Source organism: Thalassophryne amazonica, chromosome 12 (genome assembly GCF_902500255.1).
Source record: "Thalassophryne amazonica chromosome 12, fThaAma1.1, whole genome shotgun sequence".
Classification (NCBI taxonomy): Eukaryota; Metazoa; Chordata; class Actinopteri; order Batrachoidiformes; family Batrachoididae; genus Thalassophryne; species Thalassophryne amazonica.
In genome coordinates, this window is record NC_047114.1 from 4,496,542 (window position 1) to 4,518,501 (window position 21,960).

Genomic DNA, 21,960 nt, shown 5'->3' on the forward strand with positions numbered 1-21,960 from the left:
TTACACACTAATATGAAGTCCGGTATCACATTTATCTGTCAATGAGGACTTCACATTAATGTTTAGTCATAACACAGGTGTATCTTAAACAAGTCCCCAAAACTACAATCCTAAATATTCACTATATGTAATGAATTGGCAAAGATTTTATTTTTTATCTTCGCCTAACCTTGATTTTTAACCCATTAAAAAAAAATAAAAAATCAAATCACTTTGTCCTTTATATTCCATCAAGTCTGGTTCTAATTGTAACAAAATAATATGAGTAATAATAATATGAGTAATAATATAATATAATGTATATATAATATAAAATAATATAATATTTTTTATGCATACACAGACAGACAGGATTAAAAGTAAAACCTCCACATTTTTTCTCTGATTACAGATGACATTTTCTAATAAAGTGTAGATTATTTAAATGAATAAATATTCCTGTATATAAACATCATATCTGTCAACATTCTTCTGTGCGGAGACCATGAGTGGAGTGGATGGTGCAAAAGATATGTTACTCGTTTTTATCTTCAGTGAGTACAGTTTGTGTCAGTCCAAAATCAGAATCTTCTGCTGTTGGGAAAAGCATCAAACCATTATTCAATCACAGCATCGGGAAGTGATTGAATGAAGACACGCTGATTAAATAAGACTTCATCAACAGATAAAATTAACGCAAAAACAAGTGAATAATAATGAACAAAGGCTCAATTGAAAACTAGTGTATACAAATGTATAAAAAAATCATTATTTTTGCTTGAAGGCAGAAAAGGGAGCATGATCACAGTACAGTTTAGTGCAGTTTACATTTTCTTATCACACGTTGAACTGGGGTCTTTCTTTTTTCCTAAAATAAATAAATAAACAAAGAAAAAATACAGTTATTGAGAAAATAAAGGAGCTCGTTCTTCTTTTATTTTGAAAGGCACGTAACGGATGTTTCAAAGCTGAAAAAGGCTTCTTTTTGCTTCCGCGTTGTGAAGTGACCGCTGCAGTCATAGAAGATCATTTTAATTGTTTTTATTTATTGAAACCTGTCAGTATTTAGGGTACGTGTACAGTTTGATGCTTTGTCTTTTGAGGGTGTTATTTTCTTTGTAACTTTAGCTTGCATGTAATGTTATTACGTCGTTACACCTAGTTAGCTTGCTAATCTTAGCTAACTAGCGTAGCTGAGTGTGCGGGGAACTTTGACCGTAGATGAAGAGATTTTAGACTGAACCGTTTCGCAGAAAGAGATTGTCTGGTGCCACGGAGTTTAGTTTTTCTAACTCACTTTTCTGATCTTTAAAGGTCGTTTTGTTTTGTTTGACAGAACCATCGTAAGAGAGGAAAGTGGTGTGATGCTCCGCCCCCGACTGTGCTGACTGTCACTGACTGTCCATCATCATGTCCCTGGGCGACAACCCTCACCTGCTCCTCGGCAGGATCCGCTTCTTGAACCAGTGCATTGAGTGTTTCCAGAAGAGTGAGAAGCTCCCGGAGTCTTTGTGTTATGTGCCCAAGGAGGTGTGCTATAAAATCTGCAAAGACTCCTCATCCAACGCCACCTCCGCCGGTGCGCCTTCAGGAGGAAAAACTATTGTCTCTGTGTTTGAAAGTCCCCATCAAACGGCGCACAGCAAGAAACTATGCAAGTACATCATAGAACCAAAGAAAGGGACTTGTATCCGGACTACAGCGGAGGAGTACTGTAACAACCAAGGCCTGTGGGTGAAGATCAGTAAGGTAAGGCTCAGTTATTGGCAGTGGATGATCTTTAAGGCTGCTGGAACAATAATCATCAGTCTATTTTATCCTCCTGCTGACCACATTTACAGTGATCATGTGATCATTTTTTTAAAAACACCTGACAGAAACATACAACCTCTGTTTATATGTTGCGGACATGACGAGCGAAGCTCTTCAGCATCTCACCATATCATTTAGGTCCTTCATACTTTTTTTTTTTTAGTAAATGCTTCAGCGGAGTATGAGCATGACTAAAACCTGTCAGCTTCCCCCCGCCTTTTTAAACATTTTTTTGTTTGTTTGTTTTTGCCTTTCAGCTTCTGGGGGAGCTCCGCCGCCTTTTTACGCATTGTTTTTTTTTTTTTTTTGCCTACGATATGGCCAGTTTATCATATGGCAGTATTGTTATATCAGTATGATATATGATATGAAAATTCAGTAAGGTATATCTTCTATTATACATTCCAAATCTAAGGTGGAACTCTACTAGTGTATACTAAGGTACACACTAGTAGAGAAAAAAGAAAGCAGAGCCAATTAGGTGCCTGGTCTTGAGAACCATGGATGGTAGGTTGAAAAGCTTTTTTTATCCCATGGGAACTCTCCCTACCCACCCAAGCAGCTCAGTATGGACAGCATGTATATAATTGACATTTACACAATCAGGGCAGTAAACAACATATACAAGAAATATAATTACTACATAATATTATAGGAGTTAGCTCCTGAATCCTAAGAGTTCATACAGGAGAAGATTGTAGTATACATCTACCTAGTCTGTGGACTTGTTGTAAAACTAAATTATAGCTAGTAGGCTAAGATTTAAATCTGGTTATGTTATTATAGAAACAGAAGGTATGATATAATATGTTTTAGGTTTCTATCTAAAGTTCATACTGCTAGGTAGGTTATGGATTGCTACTGTAGGAAGACAAATTCCATACTCTACATGCTTTCAAATGGAAACCCCAAACTTAGAAATTATCTATTGATATCTATTAAAGAACACTATAAACTGAAGAACCATTAAAAATCTACACCATGTAAAATAAATATGTAAATAAATATGACTATGATTTCACACAAAGTGCAGCAACAGTGAAAATTAAACATTCTTAAATGAAACAGTAATAATGCCACACTCATTTTACAGTCATCATAAGCTTAGGATACAATCCCCTCCAAAAGTATTGGAACACTTGGTATTTCACACATATTATGTTAGAAACAAAATAAGATTATAAAATCAAACCTTCACTGTCCCTTGTGATAGAATCACTACGATGACTGGTCCAAGATGGTGGCCGCATTTCTTGCGCCACAGCAACCAATCTATGTCTACTCTTTATAATGTTTATGTTCGACTACCATCGGTTTGTGGCTTTTTACAGCTTTTTATGACAGCGTTGTCCGGTTTGTGGCTTTTTCTCCACGGGCTGAATTTTTTGTGGCATTTCCTGTTTATATCTCCTTTTACCATAGAGCGAGCTTTGCGCCACTGCATGTGCTCTGCTCGTATAATATAAATTAACCTTAACCTAAAAAACTGGAAAGTTTGAACCAACAACAACACTGTGTGATGCCATTGCCAGCAGAAGTCAAACTGAAGTCTTGTGATCACTACTTCTAGCTGGCAATAATTCTGGCACTTGGAAAAAATAGGCTAAAGCCCCCGTCACACATAGCAAGAATGTGCTGGAACCAGGCTGAAACGGCAAATATTACCATCATTGGATGCAGTCAGGAGGGAAAGAAGCGTGGTCAGCAGTGCCAGAATGCAGCCAGACTACCTCGTCTACACCTGCACGATGGCATCCAAAGCACATGTAGAACAGTTTAGATGACACATACTGTTGTCAGACGGCCATAAAAGGCGCTGCAGACTGCCCAATGTCCAAATGTCTGGATGACAAACACGGGACCGGAGTGGGAGGCAGTGCTGTGTTCCTCATGCGCACGTGCACCATGCGCTCACGCTGAAATGATCACTCAGCTGTGTGTGTGTGTGTGTGTGTGTGTGTGTGTTCATAATGGCTGCATGAGCCACTAAGCGTGCGCGCAGGATGCACGCATGTGTGCACGTGCCACTGAACACCTTTGCTGAAAGATTGCTGGCAGTGGGCCATGCAGTCCTACCATGCATCAGACGCAGCCTTTCCAGCGAACTTTAATTTCTCTTTACTTTTTTGCTCACTTCTGGAGCACAACACAACTCTGTACACCGTGATGTCGGTTGGATTATCACATGGGATTTAATTTTTGCAGTGGTTACTTGCAGCGCACAGCAGCCGGGTGAGAGACTTTTCACCACAGGCTGTGGTTTGGTTCCTGCACGCTCTGCACTGTGAAACGATCGTGGTTCTGTGCTGGAGGTGAGTTTTATGTTTAATAATGTTGTCATGACCTGGCGATACAGTTCCATGTCACACCACTTACAGAGTTTAGATGGTGATGAAGTAATAATATGTATATTACAGTGGTGAGATCCATTCAGCTCCCAGCCTGATGTGCACTGTGACACATTACTGTGCATGAGACCACAGAGAGGTGAAGCAGCATACGATGCTTTTCGTTTGATTGTGCGCTGTTCACACCCACTGTACATAATGAAAGTGTGCCACATACATGTTATTACATATCAACATTTTCTTTGCCCTCCCTGGCCGGGGTCCAGTGGAGGTGGACATACGTGGCACATCATGCCAGTGAGCTTTGCTGTGACCGATCGATCTCAGAGTCAATCAACCACGATCACATCATTTCAGATGCTGTTTTGATGCCGTCAGAATATGTATCAGATGACGCACAAACTGCACATAGACCGCCGTCGGATGTGCCTCCCATCTCGATGGCGCCAAGAGTGTTTTGAACATGTGCAACACACTTGGGACAGCTGAGCGAATGGGACCAAATATGTAGACTGCTCACAGACTGCCGTCTGTTGGTCTTCAGACCACACCTCAGTACTTCCCGATTGTGACCGGATGTGTCACTCTGATGCCATTCGGCCTCAATCGCCATATGTGTGATGGGGGTATAAGTTTTCTGGTGTGCCGGAAAGATAGCCAGTCCATTTGTCGTTCTGAAATGAAACAGTCATGATATTGTGGTGTAGCTGTTCAGCTTTACTTAATGGGTTTAATGAACATGTCACATTAACCATTTAGGAATTACAGCCATTTTTATAAACAGTTCTCCTGTATTTAGGGGCCATAACTGATTGGACGAAGTTATTATGAGTAATATTTTTGCCATAGTGATTCAGACATCACTTTGTGGTTCAGTCAGTCAGTCAGTCAGTCAGTCAGTCAGTCAGTCAGTCAGGGCAACATTTCACTTGTGAGCAACATGACTTCAAATTTACTGCCCTGATTGTCATCAGACTTGATATATGCATTAGGCATAGTGACCCCAAGAAGCCTACTTGTTTGGGGGTCAAAATGTCAAAGGTCAGGGTCACTAGAGCTGAGCATAGCTTGAAAAAAATCTTTTGAGCACAATAACTTATTTCCTAATTGCCCGATTGTCATCAAATGTGACGTGTGTTAGGGATATTGACTCCATGAAGACTGTTGATTTTGGGGTCAAAAGGTCAAAATTACTTTGTGAAAGCATTCTTCAGATCAGCGTCACTTACCAGTGGTAAGCATATCAGCATTTACCCAGAGGGCTGTGGGTGAGTGCAGACTATGCATGTGTTCACACAAGATATCATCTTTGAAGCCAGTATTTTTTTAAACAAGTCATGGAATGGATACATGAACATTTCTAAGTCTCTGATTCCTTGAACTTTATATCAATCAGTAAGAAATATTTGCACTCAGGTAGTGTATGGCAAATCTCTGTGGTCTAGGCAATTCTCCGAAACTGAGTGAAGGAAGCCAACAAGACACTCATGGCAACTTTGAACTCTGTTTAAATTCAAATCCATTGTGGTGCACAGAGGTGGTGGTGGTGTGTGTGTGTGTGTGTGGGGGGGGGGGGGGGGGGGGGGGCTTAGTTTTTCTGGTTTTCAGATGTTCTAAATGGGAATGATGGGAATGATTCATAATGGATCTTTACAGAAAAAATTTCATTTGGCTGAAATCAGAAGAAAATGTTCTGTTTGTTCCCTAATCTTGCATCTTATTTGAGCCTCTGGCATGTTTAATTTCTGATAAATTGAATTAATATGATTGGAGTAAAGTGTAAAATTTTTCTGTTACCAGGAGCAGATGGAGGAGCACCGTCCGGGTCAGGAGCTGCAGGAAGGCTGGATCCTGGTGTGCAAGCACACAGAGGGCGGAGATAGACTGGTGCCGGTTGAGTCGCCGGAGACCGTCAGCAGGCAGCAGCAGCTCTTTGGCTATGACCACAAACCGTACAGCAGGTGGGAGCACGTTGTGGATGTGGAGAGTGCTTTGCACATCGGCTCCAAACCGAGAGTGGCAGAGTGTGATGATGCTGCCATGCAGAAGCTGAGGTGAGGCTGGCTTCTGGAGGGGGAGGAGACTCCCTCAGGTTCGTGTTTCCAGCGACAAATTGTAAGAGTATCACCTTCCAGGTATGTTCCTCCAACCTGGACGTATGAATGTGACGAGGATCTGGTGCACTACTTATACGAACACATCGGGAAGGAGGATGAGAACCTGGGCAGTGTGAAGCAGTGTGTGAACAGCATTGACGTGTCTTCCTGTTCAGTAAGTTGCAGCATTTTATGTTTGAATGTTGCACATGGGTGCTACTGTTTTCTGCCTCTAGGACAGCAGAGATGAGTTCTACTTCTGGAGAGCCTCCTCCCTGCATGTTTGTGTTCTTTTCCTGCTCTACCTTCACCTGACTTATTTAGAGAGGAGGGTCATTGAGGCGTGATAAGTGGGATGTGAACAAGCAACAATAACATATTTTATGTCTGTAAAGTAATAACCATTGGCAGTTGTGTATAAAAATCTGATGTATGTCTGTCTGCTTATGACTGGCCTATTTTTGAGCAACAATAACTAGCATCCCCTAACGTGCACATACAGAGTCCACCTTCCTTCAAAGTTTCCTAGGACTTCCACAGTCGACAGTCAAAAGACAAAAAAATGTAATCTACAGCTGTCTTCTTTTATTTTATTTTTTATTTACATAACCTATTAGAAGTAGAGCATTAGCAGGCATATGCATGCATTTGGGGGTAGGGCTGTCACGATTAGGAATTTCTGGAGACGATTAATTGTCAGACAAATAATTGCGAATGACGAATATATTGTCTATTTTTTTTTTCTTTTTTCCCTTCTTTATATTCTACTATCGTAGTATAATTACACAAGTCTGGAAGAACGTTTGGCTTCTGTGAGTGGAGAAACTGGGAATAGTGCGACATTTTTATTTTTATCTTCATTTTACATACAGTCCCAACTTTTTCTGATTTGTGGTTGTTTCTGTTGCATTTCTGAAATTGTTTCTCCTCATCAGTCACGTTTTGTGCTTAAACACTACATTAAGCTCAAGATTGAACAAATAAATACCTTTGGAAAATAACAGCTGTTAAAGTTCAGAGTTCTCACCTGCTTTTTGTGATCTGTGCGTCTGAACATGACCACAGCTTCTCCATGTCAGTTTTTTTTTTTTTTTTTTTTTTTTTTTTTTTTTTTTTTTTTTGCTCAGTTCATTCATATATTCTAATTTTTTAAATATGTTTTTAAAGATATTTGACCGTTTATTTCATCTCATGATCTCATAAATTCAGTATACGACGCGCACATGGTGTGAACAGGACGGTAACGGCAGAATCACACCGGGAGAGAAAGTTCAGAGAGAAGTAAAAGCAGCTCCACGTTTTGGTTTTGTTTTTTTAACATGTTCACTCGGGTTAAAATCCTCTCTCTGCTCCGCGCTCGCTGTCTCACGTGCACTGATGGTTCTCAGACTGTAACGTGTCGCGCCTCCATTCAGGAATCTCCCTCCCCCACCCCCTCCCTTGCAGTCTGCAGCCTGTTGACTCCGCGTGCACACACACAGAGACACGCACACCAACAGCTCCTTCAGTAAATGTATTTTAGACGGCTTTAAAGAAGACGGCCACTGTTTTAATCGGCCGTCTTATCCAAACAGCAGGACGGATCGCTCCTCAGCCTCCATGTTATTGTCCTGCCTTAAGATGAGAGCGAAACAGAGTGAGCGAGGCTGCAGCACAATGACGTCAGATTCTGAGTTTCATCAAGCTGTTTTGGTGTTTTTGCTGACAGGAGGATCCCAGCGGCGGAGCCAGCTGTCTAACGGACGGTGACACAGAAACGTACTGGGAGAGCGACGGCATGCAAGGACAGCACTGGATCCGCCTGCACATGAAGAGAGGCACCGTGGTCAAGTAAGCTTAGTCACATTATACACAAAGTTAATGTAGACCAGAGGTGCCAAAAGTCTTTTCATTGAAGGGCCATGAATTAATCTCGATGGAGGACCACGTGCCAGAAATAAATGTCATGTTGCATGAGTTACATACACATGTGCAGTTACATTAGAATTAAATATGTACACGTACATATAGAGTCCAGAGGTGTCTTATTTTTTCAGACTTGCCCTCACACTCTGTCGTAGCCAGCAGGTTCCACCTGTGCAGCTTGACATCAACATCTTTAAGCTTTGCTTAGTAATGGGTAGAGATGGGTATTGATAAGATTTTACCAATATGGATGCCATTATTGATTTCACTTATCAATCCGATTCCTTATTGATTCCCTTGTAGATACCTCTTGTGAATTTTCTGTGTACTAAAAGTAGGCTTTACAGGTTTTCTGTGTCAACAACACAGAGATAGAATTTATTGAGTCTTAAAGTATATAAATATTGGTCACTGGAAATTGGTCACTGGATTTTTAATCTCTGGACATAAATAGAAATAAACACAATCTGTAGTAAATGGACTGCATTTATATAGCGCTTTTGCCTATATAGCTAATGCCTCACATTCACCCTGATGTCAGGGTGCTGCCATACAAGGTGCTCACTACACACCGGGAGTAACTAGGGGATTAAGGACCTTGCCCAAGGGTCCTTAGTGATTTTCCGGTCAGGCTGGGATTTGAACCGAGGATCCTCTGGTCTGAAGCCCAACGCTTAACCACTAGACCATCACCTCCCCTTTTTGTCAAAAGCATTTCCTTTCAGATATTAATGACAGAAATGTAACCTCATAGCCTCTTAGCTGAGCTCAGCCGGCTGTGCTGCACGTCAAAAAATACGGACGACGTCTCATTCTGGGAGAAAAAGATGTTTTGGTTTGTTGTCTGTATTACAACATTTGGAAAGAGGTGTCATTTGATTTAAAACAGTGATTCACTTTTAAGTTATTAATTCTGACCGGACTCTATCTTTCTAACTTGACTCAGCAGAGAGCGGTGCAGCGTTTGGAGCTGTGCAAACGGAACAGAGGATGATTCTCGTTTCTTGCCCGCAGCAGGACAAGAGCCCCAGTTAGTGACTTTAATCCACACAAAAATGACTCATGATTGGCATATTTTAATGGCTTTGAGAGGGGTGAAGAAACGGACTTGCCGCTTCTGAAAAGCAGCGAAGCAGAGAACCAATGAAGCAGTGGGTTGGAGCACTGCTTCATTGGTTCAAGCTTCGACAAGCACAGCCAATGCAGAAGTGGTTGATTACAGACAAACATTGTACATACATACAATAAACATTGTGCTGTTTAAATAGGATTTTAGACAAGATTATGTGTTTTTTTTTTTTGTTTTTTTTTTCTCCATTAATCTAGACTTTCTTTCATTGGGGAAAAAAGACATTGTGGCTTTGAACGGATTTACATGAATTTACACAAGAATGTAAATGCGTTTTTTATTAATGTAGACTTTTTTCATGGGAAAAAGACATTGTGGCTTTGAGTGGATTTACAGGAATCTACACACGAATATGTGACTTTTTTACTATAAGGTATATTGTTAATATTTTACCATGATTTTCAAAATATTCTCCAAGCTTTAGCTGTGGGTTTTGAAATGCTTTAACAGTCTTTTCAGTCTTCATGAATTTCATGTAGTTTAATTGTTCTGAGTTAATGCATAATTTGGTTTACAATTAAAAGGAAAATCATTCCAGGTCCTACTTCCACATCATATTCTGTTATTTCAACATTATCATTGACAGTTCAAATGAAAGGTTGAATATAGGATCATTTAAATATCCACTAATTTTGAGATTTTTTTCCAGGAGATGCTGAAAATCTGTCATAAGATAAAAAATTAATGTGGTTTCTGGGGCCCCACGGGGCCCGATACCCCGGCTCCTGGGGGCCTACACCCCCCAGACCCCCTGCAAAGTTTCCTCGGATGTGTGTGTAACAGTTTCCGCTATGAGAGGTAACACGACTACTAATGATGGAGAAACCAAAGCTTTTTCAACCACTGAATCAATATGAAGCAATTGTGTTAAAATGGTTCAGTGTTTTGAAGCCTTTGATATAATTCAATATGGCATCTTCTGCTGGCCAATCTTCAACATAGCCTAGCACTTGCATGGAACAATAAAGGGCAAGGTGTCCTGAAACAGTGTTGCCACAGTTACTTTGAAAAGTTACTTTATTAGTTACTTTTTAGTTACTTTACACAGTTACTTTATTAGCATCTGCCCAAGTTGTCGGCAGCTGCTGAATGTAACTTGTAATCTAACTTGTTTACTCTTAAGCATGAGTAATCAGCGAAGTAATTAATTAGCAAAGTAACCAATAGTTAATTTTCTGAGTACTCAATCTTAAAAAATAACCAAGTTAATGACTAGTTACTTTATTAATTACAACTTACAAGTTGCAAGTTATACAGTTACAAGTAACTGTATAAAGTAACGAATAAAGTAAGTTTTCAAAGTAACTGTGGAAACATTGTCCTGAGGCACTGTTATGTATGTTTACTATAAAGGTTGGAAGTGCATATTAAAATTTTTGACTGTATTTTAAAGACATTAATAATATAATTGTGTTATAATGTGATTGTGTCATAATACAAGCGAAGCGCCGTGCAGCAGTGCGAAGCTCACTCATGGTACACTGAGTCCCAAACAGGAAGTGGCAAATTTTGAGCCCACAGTGAAACAGGAAATGTCAAATGTTGAACACTTCCTGGCATGGTTGGACCTCGAGCGGAGCCCAGGGTTGCACTGGACTCCCTTGAAATCTGATTGGACACAGATGATTGACATGTCACGGCACCGCACATCTGGTTGAAAAGAACTGCCTTTTGAAATCTGTGACACATATTGACTGCTAGGTTCCTCCTGTACAGTAGTTGGCGATGTTTACCACAAGAAGTTCTAATCCACTTTAGTAGAAGAAGAAAAATCTTTGATCCAGATTTGAACCTGAATACGTCGTCTGAAACACGGACTCCGAATGACACCAGAGTTATGTCAGTGAGTAAACAACCGTATTTTATGCCAATAATGAGGTCCAGGTTATTAAAAGTGGCATTTCTCCTTTAATTCCGCTTGCGTTATATGTCTTTCTCCGGTGATGTTAATGAATGAAACGAGGCAGCAGCTGATTCATGCTCTGTTGACTTATATGAGATATAACATGAAGACGCTCAGGCTGACCTGGCGCCCATTGAAAATGTGTGGCGCATTATGAAGCACAAAATACAACAACGGAGACCCCGGACTGTTGAACAACTGAAGTCATACATCAAGCAAGAATGGGAAAGAATTCCACCTACAAAACTTCAACAATGAGTGTCCTCAGTTCCCAAACGCTTATTGAGTGTAGTTAGAAGGAAAGGTGATGTAACACAGTGGTAAACATACCACTGTCCCAGCTTTTTTGAAACGTGTTGCAGGCATCCATTTCAAAATTAGCAAATATTTGCACAAAAACAAAGTTTATCAGTTTGAACATTAAATATCTTGTCTTTGTGGTGTATTCAACTGAATATAAGTTGAAGAGGATTTGAAAATCGTATTCTGTTTTTATTTACATTTTACACAACGTCCCAGCTTCATTGGAAATAGGGTTGTATCTCGCAATGTGGATAGCCCATATCACCCATCACTATTTTTGGTTAAAGTTTGTCATGTACCTCAGATTGACTTTGTTTGTGGTAAACAATGTTTTTTTTTTTTTGTTTTTTTTGTCTATGCCTTCCAGTAAACTGATATTGACGGTGGACGCCACAGATGACAATTACATGCCAAAGAGAGTGACAGTGTACGGCGGAGAGGGAGGCAATCTGAAGAAGTTGAGTGATGTCAACATAGATGAGTGAGTGATTCTATCATCTGTTGCATTCTGAAGTTCACAAAAACCACCTCTGGGTGTGTGCACGTTTGATTCCTACTACAGTATTTTAGCTTTGTTCTGATATTCGTGACTATCCAGGGTTGGGACCAGGAAGCAGAGTTGTAGTCTTACACACCTCTCTGCAGCTTCTCTCCCCCTGCCGTCCCCTCATTACCCCATCCCCGTAGAGACGGTGCCTGCTCCCAGACCACCAATAACCAGCAAAAATCTATTTAAGCATAAAAATTCAAAAAGAAAAAATAATATAGCACCTTCAACTGCACCACAGACTAAAACAGTTAAATGTGGTCTATTAAACATTAGGTCTCTTTCTTCTAAGTCCCTGTTAGTAAATGATATAACAATTGATCAACATATTGATTTATTCTGCCTTACAGAAACCTGGCTACAGCAGGATGAATATGTTAGTTTAAAGTCAACTCCCCCGAGTCACATTAACTGCCAGAATGCTCGTAGCACGGGCCGAGGTGGAGGATTAGCAGCAATCTTCCATTCCAGCTTATTAATTAATCAAAAACCCAGACAGAGCTTTAATTCATTTGAAAGCTTGTCTCTTAGTCTTGTCCATCCAAATTGGAAGTCCCAAAAACCAGTTTTATTTGTTATTATCTATCGTCCACCTGGTCGTTACTGTGAGTTTCTCTGTGAATTTTCAGACCTTTTGTCTGACTTAGTGCTTAGCTCAGATAAGATAATTACAGTGGGTGATTTTAACATCCACACAGATGCTGAGAATGACAGCCTCAACACTGCATTTAATCTATTATTAGACTCTATTGGCTTTGCTCAAAATGTAAATGAGTCCACCCACCACTTTAATCATATCTTAGATCTTGTTCTGACTTATGGTATGGAAATAGAAGACTTAACAGTATTCCCTGAAAACTCCCTTCTGTCTGATCATTTCTTAATAACATTTACATTTACTCTGATGGACTACCCAGCAGTGGGGAATAAGTTTCATTACACTAGAAGTCTTTCAGAAAGCGCTGTAACTAGGTTTAAGGATATGATTCCTTCTTTATGTTCTCTAATGCCATATACCAACACAGTGCAGAGTAGCTACCTAAACTCTGTAAGTGAGATAGAGTATCTCATCAATAGTTTTACATCCTCATTGAAGACAACTTTGGATGCTGTAGCTCCTCTAAAAAAGAGAGCTTTAAATCAGAAGTGCCTGACTCCGTGGTATAACTCACAAACTCGTAGCTTAAAGCAGATAACCGGTAAGTTGGAGAGGAAATGGCGTCTCACTAATTTAGAAGATCTTCACTTAGCCTGGAAAAAGAGTCTGTTGCTCTATAAAAAAGCCCTCCGTAAAGCTAGGACATCTTTCTACTCATCACTAATTGAAGAAAATAAGAACAATCCCAGGTTTCTTTTCAGCACTGTAGCCAGGCTGACAAAGAGTCAGAGCTCTATTGAGCTCAGTATTCCATTAACTTTAACTAGTAATGACTTCGTGACTTTCTTTGCTAACAAAATTTTAACTATTAGAGAAAAAATTACTCATAACCATCCCAAAGACGTATCGTTATCTTTGGCTGCTTTCAGTGATGCCGGTATTTGGTTAGACTCTTTCTCTCCGATTGTTCTGTCTGAGTTATTTTCATTAGTTACTTCATCCAAACCATCAACATGTTTATTAGACCCCATTCCTACCAGGCTGCTCAAGGAAGCCCTACCATTATTTAATGCTTCGATCTTAAATATGATCAATCTATCTTTGTTAGTTGGCTATGTACCACAGGCTTTTAAGGTGGCAGTAATTAAACCATTACTTTAAAAGCCATCACTTGACCCAGCTAATTATAGGCCAATCTCCAACCTTCCTTTTCTCTCAGAAATTCTTGAAAGGGTAGTTGTAAAACAGCTAACTGTTCATCTGCAGAGGAATGGTCTATTTGAAGAGTTTCAGTCAGGTTTTAGAATTCATCATAGTACGGAAACAGCATTAGTGAAGGTTACAAATGATCTTCTTATGGCCTCAGACAGTGGACTCATCTCTGTGCTTGTTCTGTTAGACCTCAGTGCTGCTTTTGATACTGTTGACCATAAAATTTTATTACAGAGATTAGAGCATGCCATAGGTATTGAAGGCACTGTGCTGCAGTGGTTTGAATCATATTTATCTAATAAATTACAATTTGTTCATGTAAATGGGGAATCTTCTTCACAGACTAAGGTTAATTATGGAGTTCCACAAGGTTCTGTGCTAGGACCAATTTTATTCACTTTATACATGCTTCCCTTAGGCAGTATTATTAGACGGCATTGCTTAAATTTTCATTGTTATGCAGATGATACCCAGCTTTATCTATCCATGAAGCCAGAGGACACACACCAATTAGCTAAACTGCAGGATTGTCTTACAGACATAAGGACATGGATGACCTCTAATTTCCTGCTTTTAAACTCAGATAAAACTGAAGTTATTGTACTTGGCCCCACAAATCTTAGAAACATGGTGTATAACCAGATACTTACTCTGGATGGCATTACCCTGACCTCTAGTAATACTGTGAGAAATCTTGGAGTCATTTTTGATCAGGATATGTCATTCAAAGCACATATTAAACAAATATGTAGGACTGCTTTTTTGCATTTACGCAATATCTCTAAAATTAGAAAGGTCTTGTCTCAGAGTGATACTGAAAAACTAATTCATGCATCTATTTCCTCTAGGCTGGACTATTGTAATTCATTATTATCAGGTTGTCCTAAAAGTTCCCTGAAAAGCCTTCAGTTAATTCAAAATGCTGCATCTAGAGTACTAACGGGGACTAGAAGGAGAGAGCATATCTCACCCATATTGGCCTCTCTTCATTGGCTTCCTGTTAATTCTAGAATAGAATTTAAAATTCTTCTTCTTACTTATAAGGTTTTGAATAATCATGTCCCATCTTATCTTAGGGACCTCATAGTACCATATCACCCCAATAGAGCGCTTCGTTCTCAGACTGCAGGCTTACTTGTAGTTCCTAGGGTTTGTAAGAGTAGAATGGGAGGCAGAGCCTTCAGCTTTCAGGCTCCTCTCCTGTGGAACCAGCTCCCAATTCGGATCAGGGAGACAGACACCCTCTCTACTTTTAAGATTAGGCTTAAAACTTTCCTTTTTGCTAAAGGTTATAGTTAGGGCTGGATCAGGTGACCCTGAACCATCCCTTAGTTATGCTGCTATAGACTTAGACTGCTGGGGGGTTCCCATGATGCACTGAGTGTTTCTTTCTCTTTTTGCTCTGTATGCACCACTCTGCATTTAATCATTAGTGATTGATCTCTGCTCCCCTCCACAGCATGTCTTTTTCCTGGTTCTCTCCCTCAGCCCCAACCAGTCCCAGCAGAAGACTGCCCCTCCCTGAGCCTGGTTCTGCTGGAGGTTTCTTCCTGTTAAAAGGGAGTTTTTCCTTCCCACTGTCGCCAAGTGCTTGCTCACAGGGGGTCGCTTTGACCGTTGGGGTTTTTACGTAATTATTGTGTGGCTTTGCCTTACAATATAAAGCACCTTGGGGCAACTGTTTGTTGTGATTTGGCGCTATATAAATAAAATTGATTGATTGATATTTATCATGCCCTAAATGATTTGTTTTTTTCTGACACTAGCTGCTACACTAGCTCTTGTTTGCAGAATCACACAAACCTTCACAGGGTGGGACTCACATGCACGAAATGTGCACTTACAGAAATCTGATGCAGTAGATGTGCATGTGCAGCCAGGCTGAGAATGTAAATGAAATGGAAAAGTGCAGAGCACAGAGGGAGTGTTGCTTCATTCTCACAAGAGACCATTAAGAAACTAAATATTTGCATAGAAAATAATTTTTGACTGATTTATTGGTGTGTAAAAGGCCATTATGGACATTTTCAATAAAAAGCCAGTATCTTCCTGACAAGGCTCAATAATCCTCAATAATCTGTACGGTATTTGTTTTTAGCTTCTTTTTTTAATTGGGAAGATTTTGCATCTTCCATTTTCAAATTGTGACAAACTACAGGGATCTGTTTCACACTCCACTCAGCAGTGTTTATTTTAAATTCTGTTTTGGTTTTAGCAATCTCATAGGTGACGTGTGCGTTCTGGAAGATATGACGTGCCACCTGTCTGTCATTGACATCCGGCTCGAGGAGTGCAGAGGTGAGACTCTGTAGACAGCTCTATATTTGTATTATAATCACATTTCCCATGCTTAGCTGCTACGTGTTACCTTAAAGGGCTTTAGTTGGCTGTGAGAGTCTTGTAGTGATGACACGTCTGGACACATTGCTTTGTCTTTTGCTTTCACAGATGAAGGGATAGACGTCCGGATCCATGGTTTAAAGATCAAGTCGTCATGTGAGAGAGACCTGGGTTTAAATGCTGATGTTTTCCAGTCATCTTATTTGGTGCGTTACCCACGTTTGCAGGGCACTCTACCTGACGTCCTGTACCGCAGGGCGCTGGTCATCCAGAGGTAGGTCAGCCATCATCAAGCTACCAGTCATTGGAATTATCAAATGTTGTTTTTGTTCCACACTGGGCTTAAAAAATAAATTCTATTTCTCAACTATTTTTTTTTTAACATCACACAAAATGAAAATCAAGATGAAAATTTCATTGCCCAAATTATTTCTAAGCATGATTTTCCAGTTCTGAATTTTTTTTTTCTTCTCCACAGGTTCATTTGTCTACTGGACAACGTGCTGCCACACTTGGTGCCTGCCTGGGACTACAGCCTGGGAACCTTCAACCAGATCAAAGTGATTCTTTTCACATTTACTTTGAAACACGGTGCCACTGTTTCATGCAGCTACAAACATACTAAATTTCATCAGAAGACCATCAGGGAGGTGATGGTCTAGTGGTTAAGGTGTTGAGCTTGAGACCAGAAGCTCCTCTGTTCAAATCCCCGCCTGACTGGAAAATCACTAAGGGCCCTTGAGCAAGGTCTTTAATCCCCTATTGTTCCTGGTGTGTAGTGAGCGCCTTGTATGGCAGCACCCTGACATCGGGGTGAATGTAAGGCATAATTGTAAAGCGCTTTGAGCATCTGATGCAGATGGAATAGCGCTATATAAATGCAGTCCATTTACCATTTTACCATCACTGCATTATTTATTTATTTATATCATGCACACACTGGGTTAGCAAGCAGAGGTTTACAGACTAATTAATGTTATTGTGTGAGGCACAAAGACCTACAGAGTAAAACTGCTTGTCACCACTGAAAAGATGAAAATGTCAACGTGGAGCTAAATGTGTGCACATTTACCTCACTAAATGTAAATAAACATTTTAATTGTACATTAAAAAAATGGCAGTTAGCTTTATCTTAGCCTAGCTGTCCTCGTTTTGCTCCAGCTGTCCCACAAACTACATGTTCTAAGAAGGTTGTTCCCTCTCTTTATTTAAGGGTGTGGTCTTTCAGTTTGAGAGCACAGTTTATTAATTTTGCTCATTCTCTGAGACCCTGCATGTTCTCCTCATTGAGATCTTTTTTTTTTTATGTCGGTTGGCATTCAGGTTACTCGTGCATTACAGTCACCTTCTGCTTCGGAGGGAAGATATGACAGTTCCTCATTCAGATCAGTATACAGGAGCAGCTTGTCATGCATATAGATGGTGCCATTCTTCTTCTTACTTATAAGGTTTTGAATAATCAGGTCCCATCTTATCTTAGGGACCTCATAGTACCATATCACCCCAATAGAGCGCTTCGCTCTCAGACTGCAAGCTTACTTGTAGTTCCTAGGGTTTTTAAGAGTAGAATGGGAGGCAGAGCCTTCAGCTTTCAGGCTCCTCTCCTCTGGAACCAGCTCCCAATTCGGATCAGGGAGACAGACACCCTCTCTACTTTTAAGATTAGGCTGAAAACTTTCCTTTTTGCTAAAGCTTATAGTTAGGGCTGGATCAGGTGACCCTGAACCATCCCTTAGTTATGCTGCTATAGACTTAGACTGCTGGGGGGTTCCCATGATGCACTGAGTGTTTCTTTCTCTTTTTGCTCTGTATGCACCACTCTGCATTTAATCATCTCTGCTCTCTTCCACAGCATGTCTTTTTCCTGATTCTCTCCCCTCAGCCCCAACCAGTCCCAGCAAAAGACTGCCCCTCCCTGAGCCTGGTTCTGCTGGAGGTTTCTTCCTGTTAGAAGGGAGTTTTTTCTTCCCACTGTCGCCAAGTGCTTGCTCACAGGGGGTCGTTTTGACCGTTGGGGTTTTTCCGTAATTATTGTATGGCTTTGCCTTGCAATATAAAGCGCCTTGGGGCAACTGTTTGTTGTGATTTGGCGCTATATAAATAAAATTGATTTGATTTGATTTGTTTTATTTATTTATTTATTTTACCTGTGTTGCTTCAAACTGTAAGTTGCAGGAGTAGCCAGAAAAGAAAAGTGCAATTTATAGGCCTGAAAGTAAGGTAACCGGCCCCCAATAATTAGCATTTGAGAATTGTACTTTGACTTTTCACAAAGTGAACAACGAATGAAGGTGTCTGCAAAAATATAGTGGAAATTAAAAACGATTAGATCTGTCAGGCCCGTTTGTGACACCACATTGCCTTGTGAGCTGCACAGTATCTACAGGCCTCCAGTCAGCTTCCAGTCTGAATATAACATTGTAGAGCAGCAGCCCAGAGCATTTTGGTCAAACAAAGCAGGTACCAATATCTAACTACATGAGCATTTGGGAGGGCGCCAGTCATGTGCAGATATGGATGTCTGTTAGGGTGCATCTGCTGCATGTGGCCCCCAGGGACTCCCCCCTCCCAAAAGGCTGCAATTATGGGATGGCTCAAACATTGTTAATGCTGCATTTAACATTTTGGATATGTATAAGTTTATTATAAGGAGTGCAGAATGGCCACTGTCAGACAAAATTTCTGTTGTTTTTAAGCCCGCCAGATGCCAAAAAAGGGTCCAAAAATTTGGCCCAGATCAAACATTGGAGATACTACATGAATCAAAATTAAAATGAACAAGTACATCCCACAGACAATTGAAAGCCCCCCGACAGACAAATGTCAAAAGTACCATACAAAACCGTCAATGAACATAAACGTCAAGTACATTATAGAACAGCTCTTGCCAGACAAAATTTCTGTTGTTTCTTGTCTGCCAAACCCCCACAAAAAAGGTCCAAAAATTTGGTCCAGATCAAACATTGGAGATACCACATCAGTTAAAATGAAAATGAACAAGTACCTCCCACAGACAATAGAAAAACTCCTGACAGACAAAAGGTCTGCTGCATATGGCCCGACAGACAACCCCAAAAATTGGACCCTTGCGACCAAGCCCGAACGAATGTCTATAAAGCCAATAACCACCGTAAAGTGATCGTATATCAGACAGACAGAATTCCTTGTTTACAACTGTGCTAGGACAAAGGTCATGTCATGCACTAGTTTTAAACCAATTAGAAATGAATTTGCATATAGACAAAAATCCAACATATTTAGTTTTTTGGACTTAAGTCAGACCCTTTGCCCTCTTGTCAATCAACCAGAAGTACGGGATATGTTCTTCATGAGTGCTGACCTTCTGCCGAGTGGTGAGCCACACAACTATTTAAAACTACCTGAATTTTCATGTAAAATTGGCCTGTTATTGTGCATGATGTGAAACTGAAGCACATTTTAAAAGTGTTAATTGTTATTCATGTTCACTTTTTAAAACAAGAACATTTTTCACATCCTTAACGGTTTTTCTGGATTTAGACATTACGTCAACTCTCAGCACCGCAGTGTCTTGTCTACATGTCTATTTCACTGTCACTGTCATCACTCCAAGATGGCTCAGAAATAGAATCATCCATTTCATCATATTCGGTATCCTGCTCTTGCTGGTCATTCCCAGGTTCTACAGGGGTTCTGCCATCCTCTTGTTTCACTTCCTCAAAAAGATCGTCAGGCAGGGCTGGTCCCTCAAACCAAATAGGAACATAGCACCCGTTCTTCTGTCTTCCATAGTCCAGGGGATCCAGGTCGTTTCCTGGCTATGGTGAGTCAGCTTTTCCCCGTATGATGCTGATCAGTTGTGCCCCTTGCAATTTCTTTTTCAGGGTGTTGGCACATGGTGGCAGTAATGTACAATCAACTTTCTTGATGTTTGCCATAGCGTTCTCCTGAAATGAGACAATTAGCAATTCAAATGATCATCTATATCACATACGATCTGCTCTGTGTCAGTCTGATCCCATCAGATGTCAGAAGCTAAGCAGTGCTGGACCTGGTTAGTACTTGGATGGGAGACCTCTTTGGAACACCGGCGGCTGTGTGTGTTTCTCCAGGTAAAACTGGAGTTGCGTCATGAAGGGCATCCGGCGTAAAACGTGCCAACTACCGATGTGGATCTGGCTGTATCCGCTGTGGTGACCCTGAACACAAAAAAAGGGAGCAGCGGAATGGACAACAACATCTATATCACAGACTCAGGCCTCCAGCTGGACCAAAAATGGTTGGAGCCACCAATGGAACAAGAAGAATTGACAATAAAGAAGGTGTTTTTGTAAGAAAGTTGGAGCCAATGACATTTTCCAGGAGCCAACTGGTTTTTATTTTATTGGCTAATGGACCCTGCAGATTAGTGTGATGAAGTCACCGTCTTGGGAGCAATTTTTCGGTTGTGCTTGCTCTATTCTATATTTTTGCCCATAAATATAAATTCTCAAAGCAAGTGTAAGCCACATTACCTTATTCATTTTTCCAGTCATCTGACAAAGCTTCACATATTGGCCCTCGTTGACTTTCTGTACATCACCCTTTATGCCATACAAGGCACAGATGAACTCTTCAGCTTTCTCCTGGTCAGGCTGGTCTTCAGTGGCCAAACTGGTGAAGAATTGGATGATGTTTCCATCTTTGTCTCTCAAGAATTTCCAGTGGCTTGATTTTACACTTCCGGTGGAATGCTGTGGTGTAGATGTGTACATGTGAATACATGAAGCCCTGGCAATGCTGCTGCAAGTCCCTTTTGCTTGGACTCCAAGGTCGTGGTGATGCTACTGATATCAGTATAGCAACGAGTATTCCCGGTGTTAAGGTCCATGGTGGTGCGATCATATGAGGTGGGCCACTAATTGTACAGGTCTCTTCCTAACATTCCAACGATGATTACCCTGACATCATTCCAGATACCATGCCAGATGCTCTGATCATCATGTTTCCCTTGGTGCTGGACAGGTGGAATGTGATGAGAGTGTCGGCCTCCACATGAATCCCCTGGAGATGGCCTGGATGCTCAGTATTTATCCTGGATTCATTCTGATCAAATGAGACAACACCAGTGCCTTCATACCAGTGACATGTCCATAATGATGTTCTTGCCATTCTTTGAGCAGAAACCCTGCCAGGTGATACTTGAATATCTCATTTTGCAACAGCTTATGGCAACTCTGTCATGGGGATTGCTGTTGACCAGTTATGACAAAAGGGCGATCTTCGGCTCCACGTAACCTTCTCTCACTCGCTTTCAGGGACATTGGACGATACGTATCGAACAATACATGAATGTCATTCCCGTGGTTGTGACATGGCAAACTTTCCATAGCTTGTGATGTTCCCAATTGCAGGTAGGTAGGAATGGAGGAGGAGTCCACCATCTATCAAGGTCACGTCAGTGGCTGGCAGTGGTCTTTCTGTGAACCCTTCCTTAAGTTCTTCCAGCTTCTTTAGCAGGTCTGAACAATACTTACCTTCCAATCTCAGCAAAAGATATATCTTGAATTTTCGAAAACAAAGGAAAAACAAATCTGCTCTAGACTCATGCAGTCATGGCAGTGTGCTAATTCTCATCAGTGCTGATCTTCCTGTTCCTATAACTTGCATACTCTTCATATGAGGAATGTCATAAGATATAGGTCTATAAAGGTCAGGGTAAGAGTTGCTTTCTGGCCATTATACAAAACTGAGTCACAATAACCTGAGCCAAAGTTTTGAACCCTTTTTTGGTCTGTTGGGCCATATGCAGCAGACATTTTGTCTGCCA

The 21,960-nt window shown here is 40.7% G+C and overlaps 1 protein-coding gene across 2 annotated transcripts in view; it reads left to right on the forward strand.

The window, feature by feature from the left end:
• The first annotated feature begins 949 nt into the window (after positions 1-949).
• Positions 950-21,960, forward strand: part of hectd3 (HECT domain containing 3) — a 50,759-nt gene continuing 29,748 nt past the window's right edge. For both annotated transcript variants that reach the window (XM_034182452.1, XM_034182453.1), the window contains exons 1-9: positions 950-1,049; positions 1,316-1,728; positions 5,940-6,193; positions 6,275-6,410; positions 7,944-8,065; positions 11,843-11,956; positions 16,048-16,130; positions 16,281-16,446; positions 16,651-16,732. In XM_034182452.1, the coding sequence (XP_034038343.1) occupies positions 1,390-1,728; positions 5,940-6,193; positions 6,275-6,410; positions 7,944-8,065; positions 11,843-11,956; positions 16,048-16,130; positions 16,281-16,446; positions 16,651-16,732 (1,296 nt within the window). In that variant the 5' untranslated portion in view covers positions 950-1,049; positions 1,316-1,389. The remainder of the gene's footprint in view (positions 1,050-1,315; positions 1,729-5,939; positions 6,194-6,274; positions 6,411-7,943; positions 8,066-11,842; positions 11,957-16,047; positions 16,131-16,280; positions 16,447-16,650; positions 16,733-21,960) is intronic.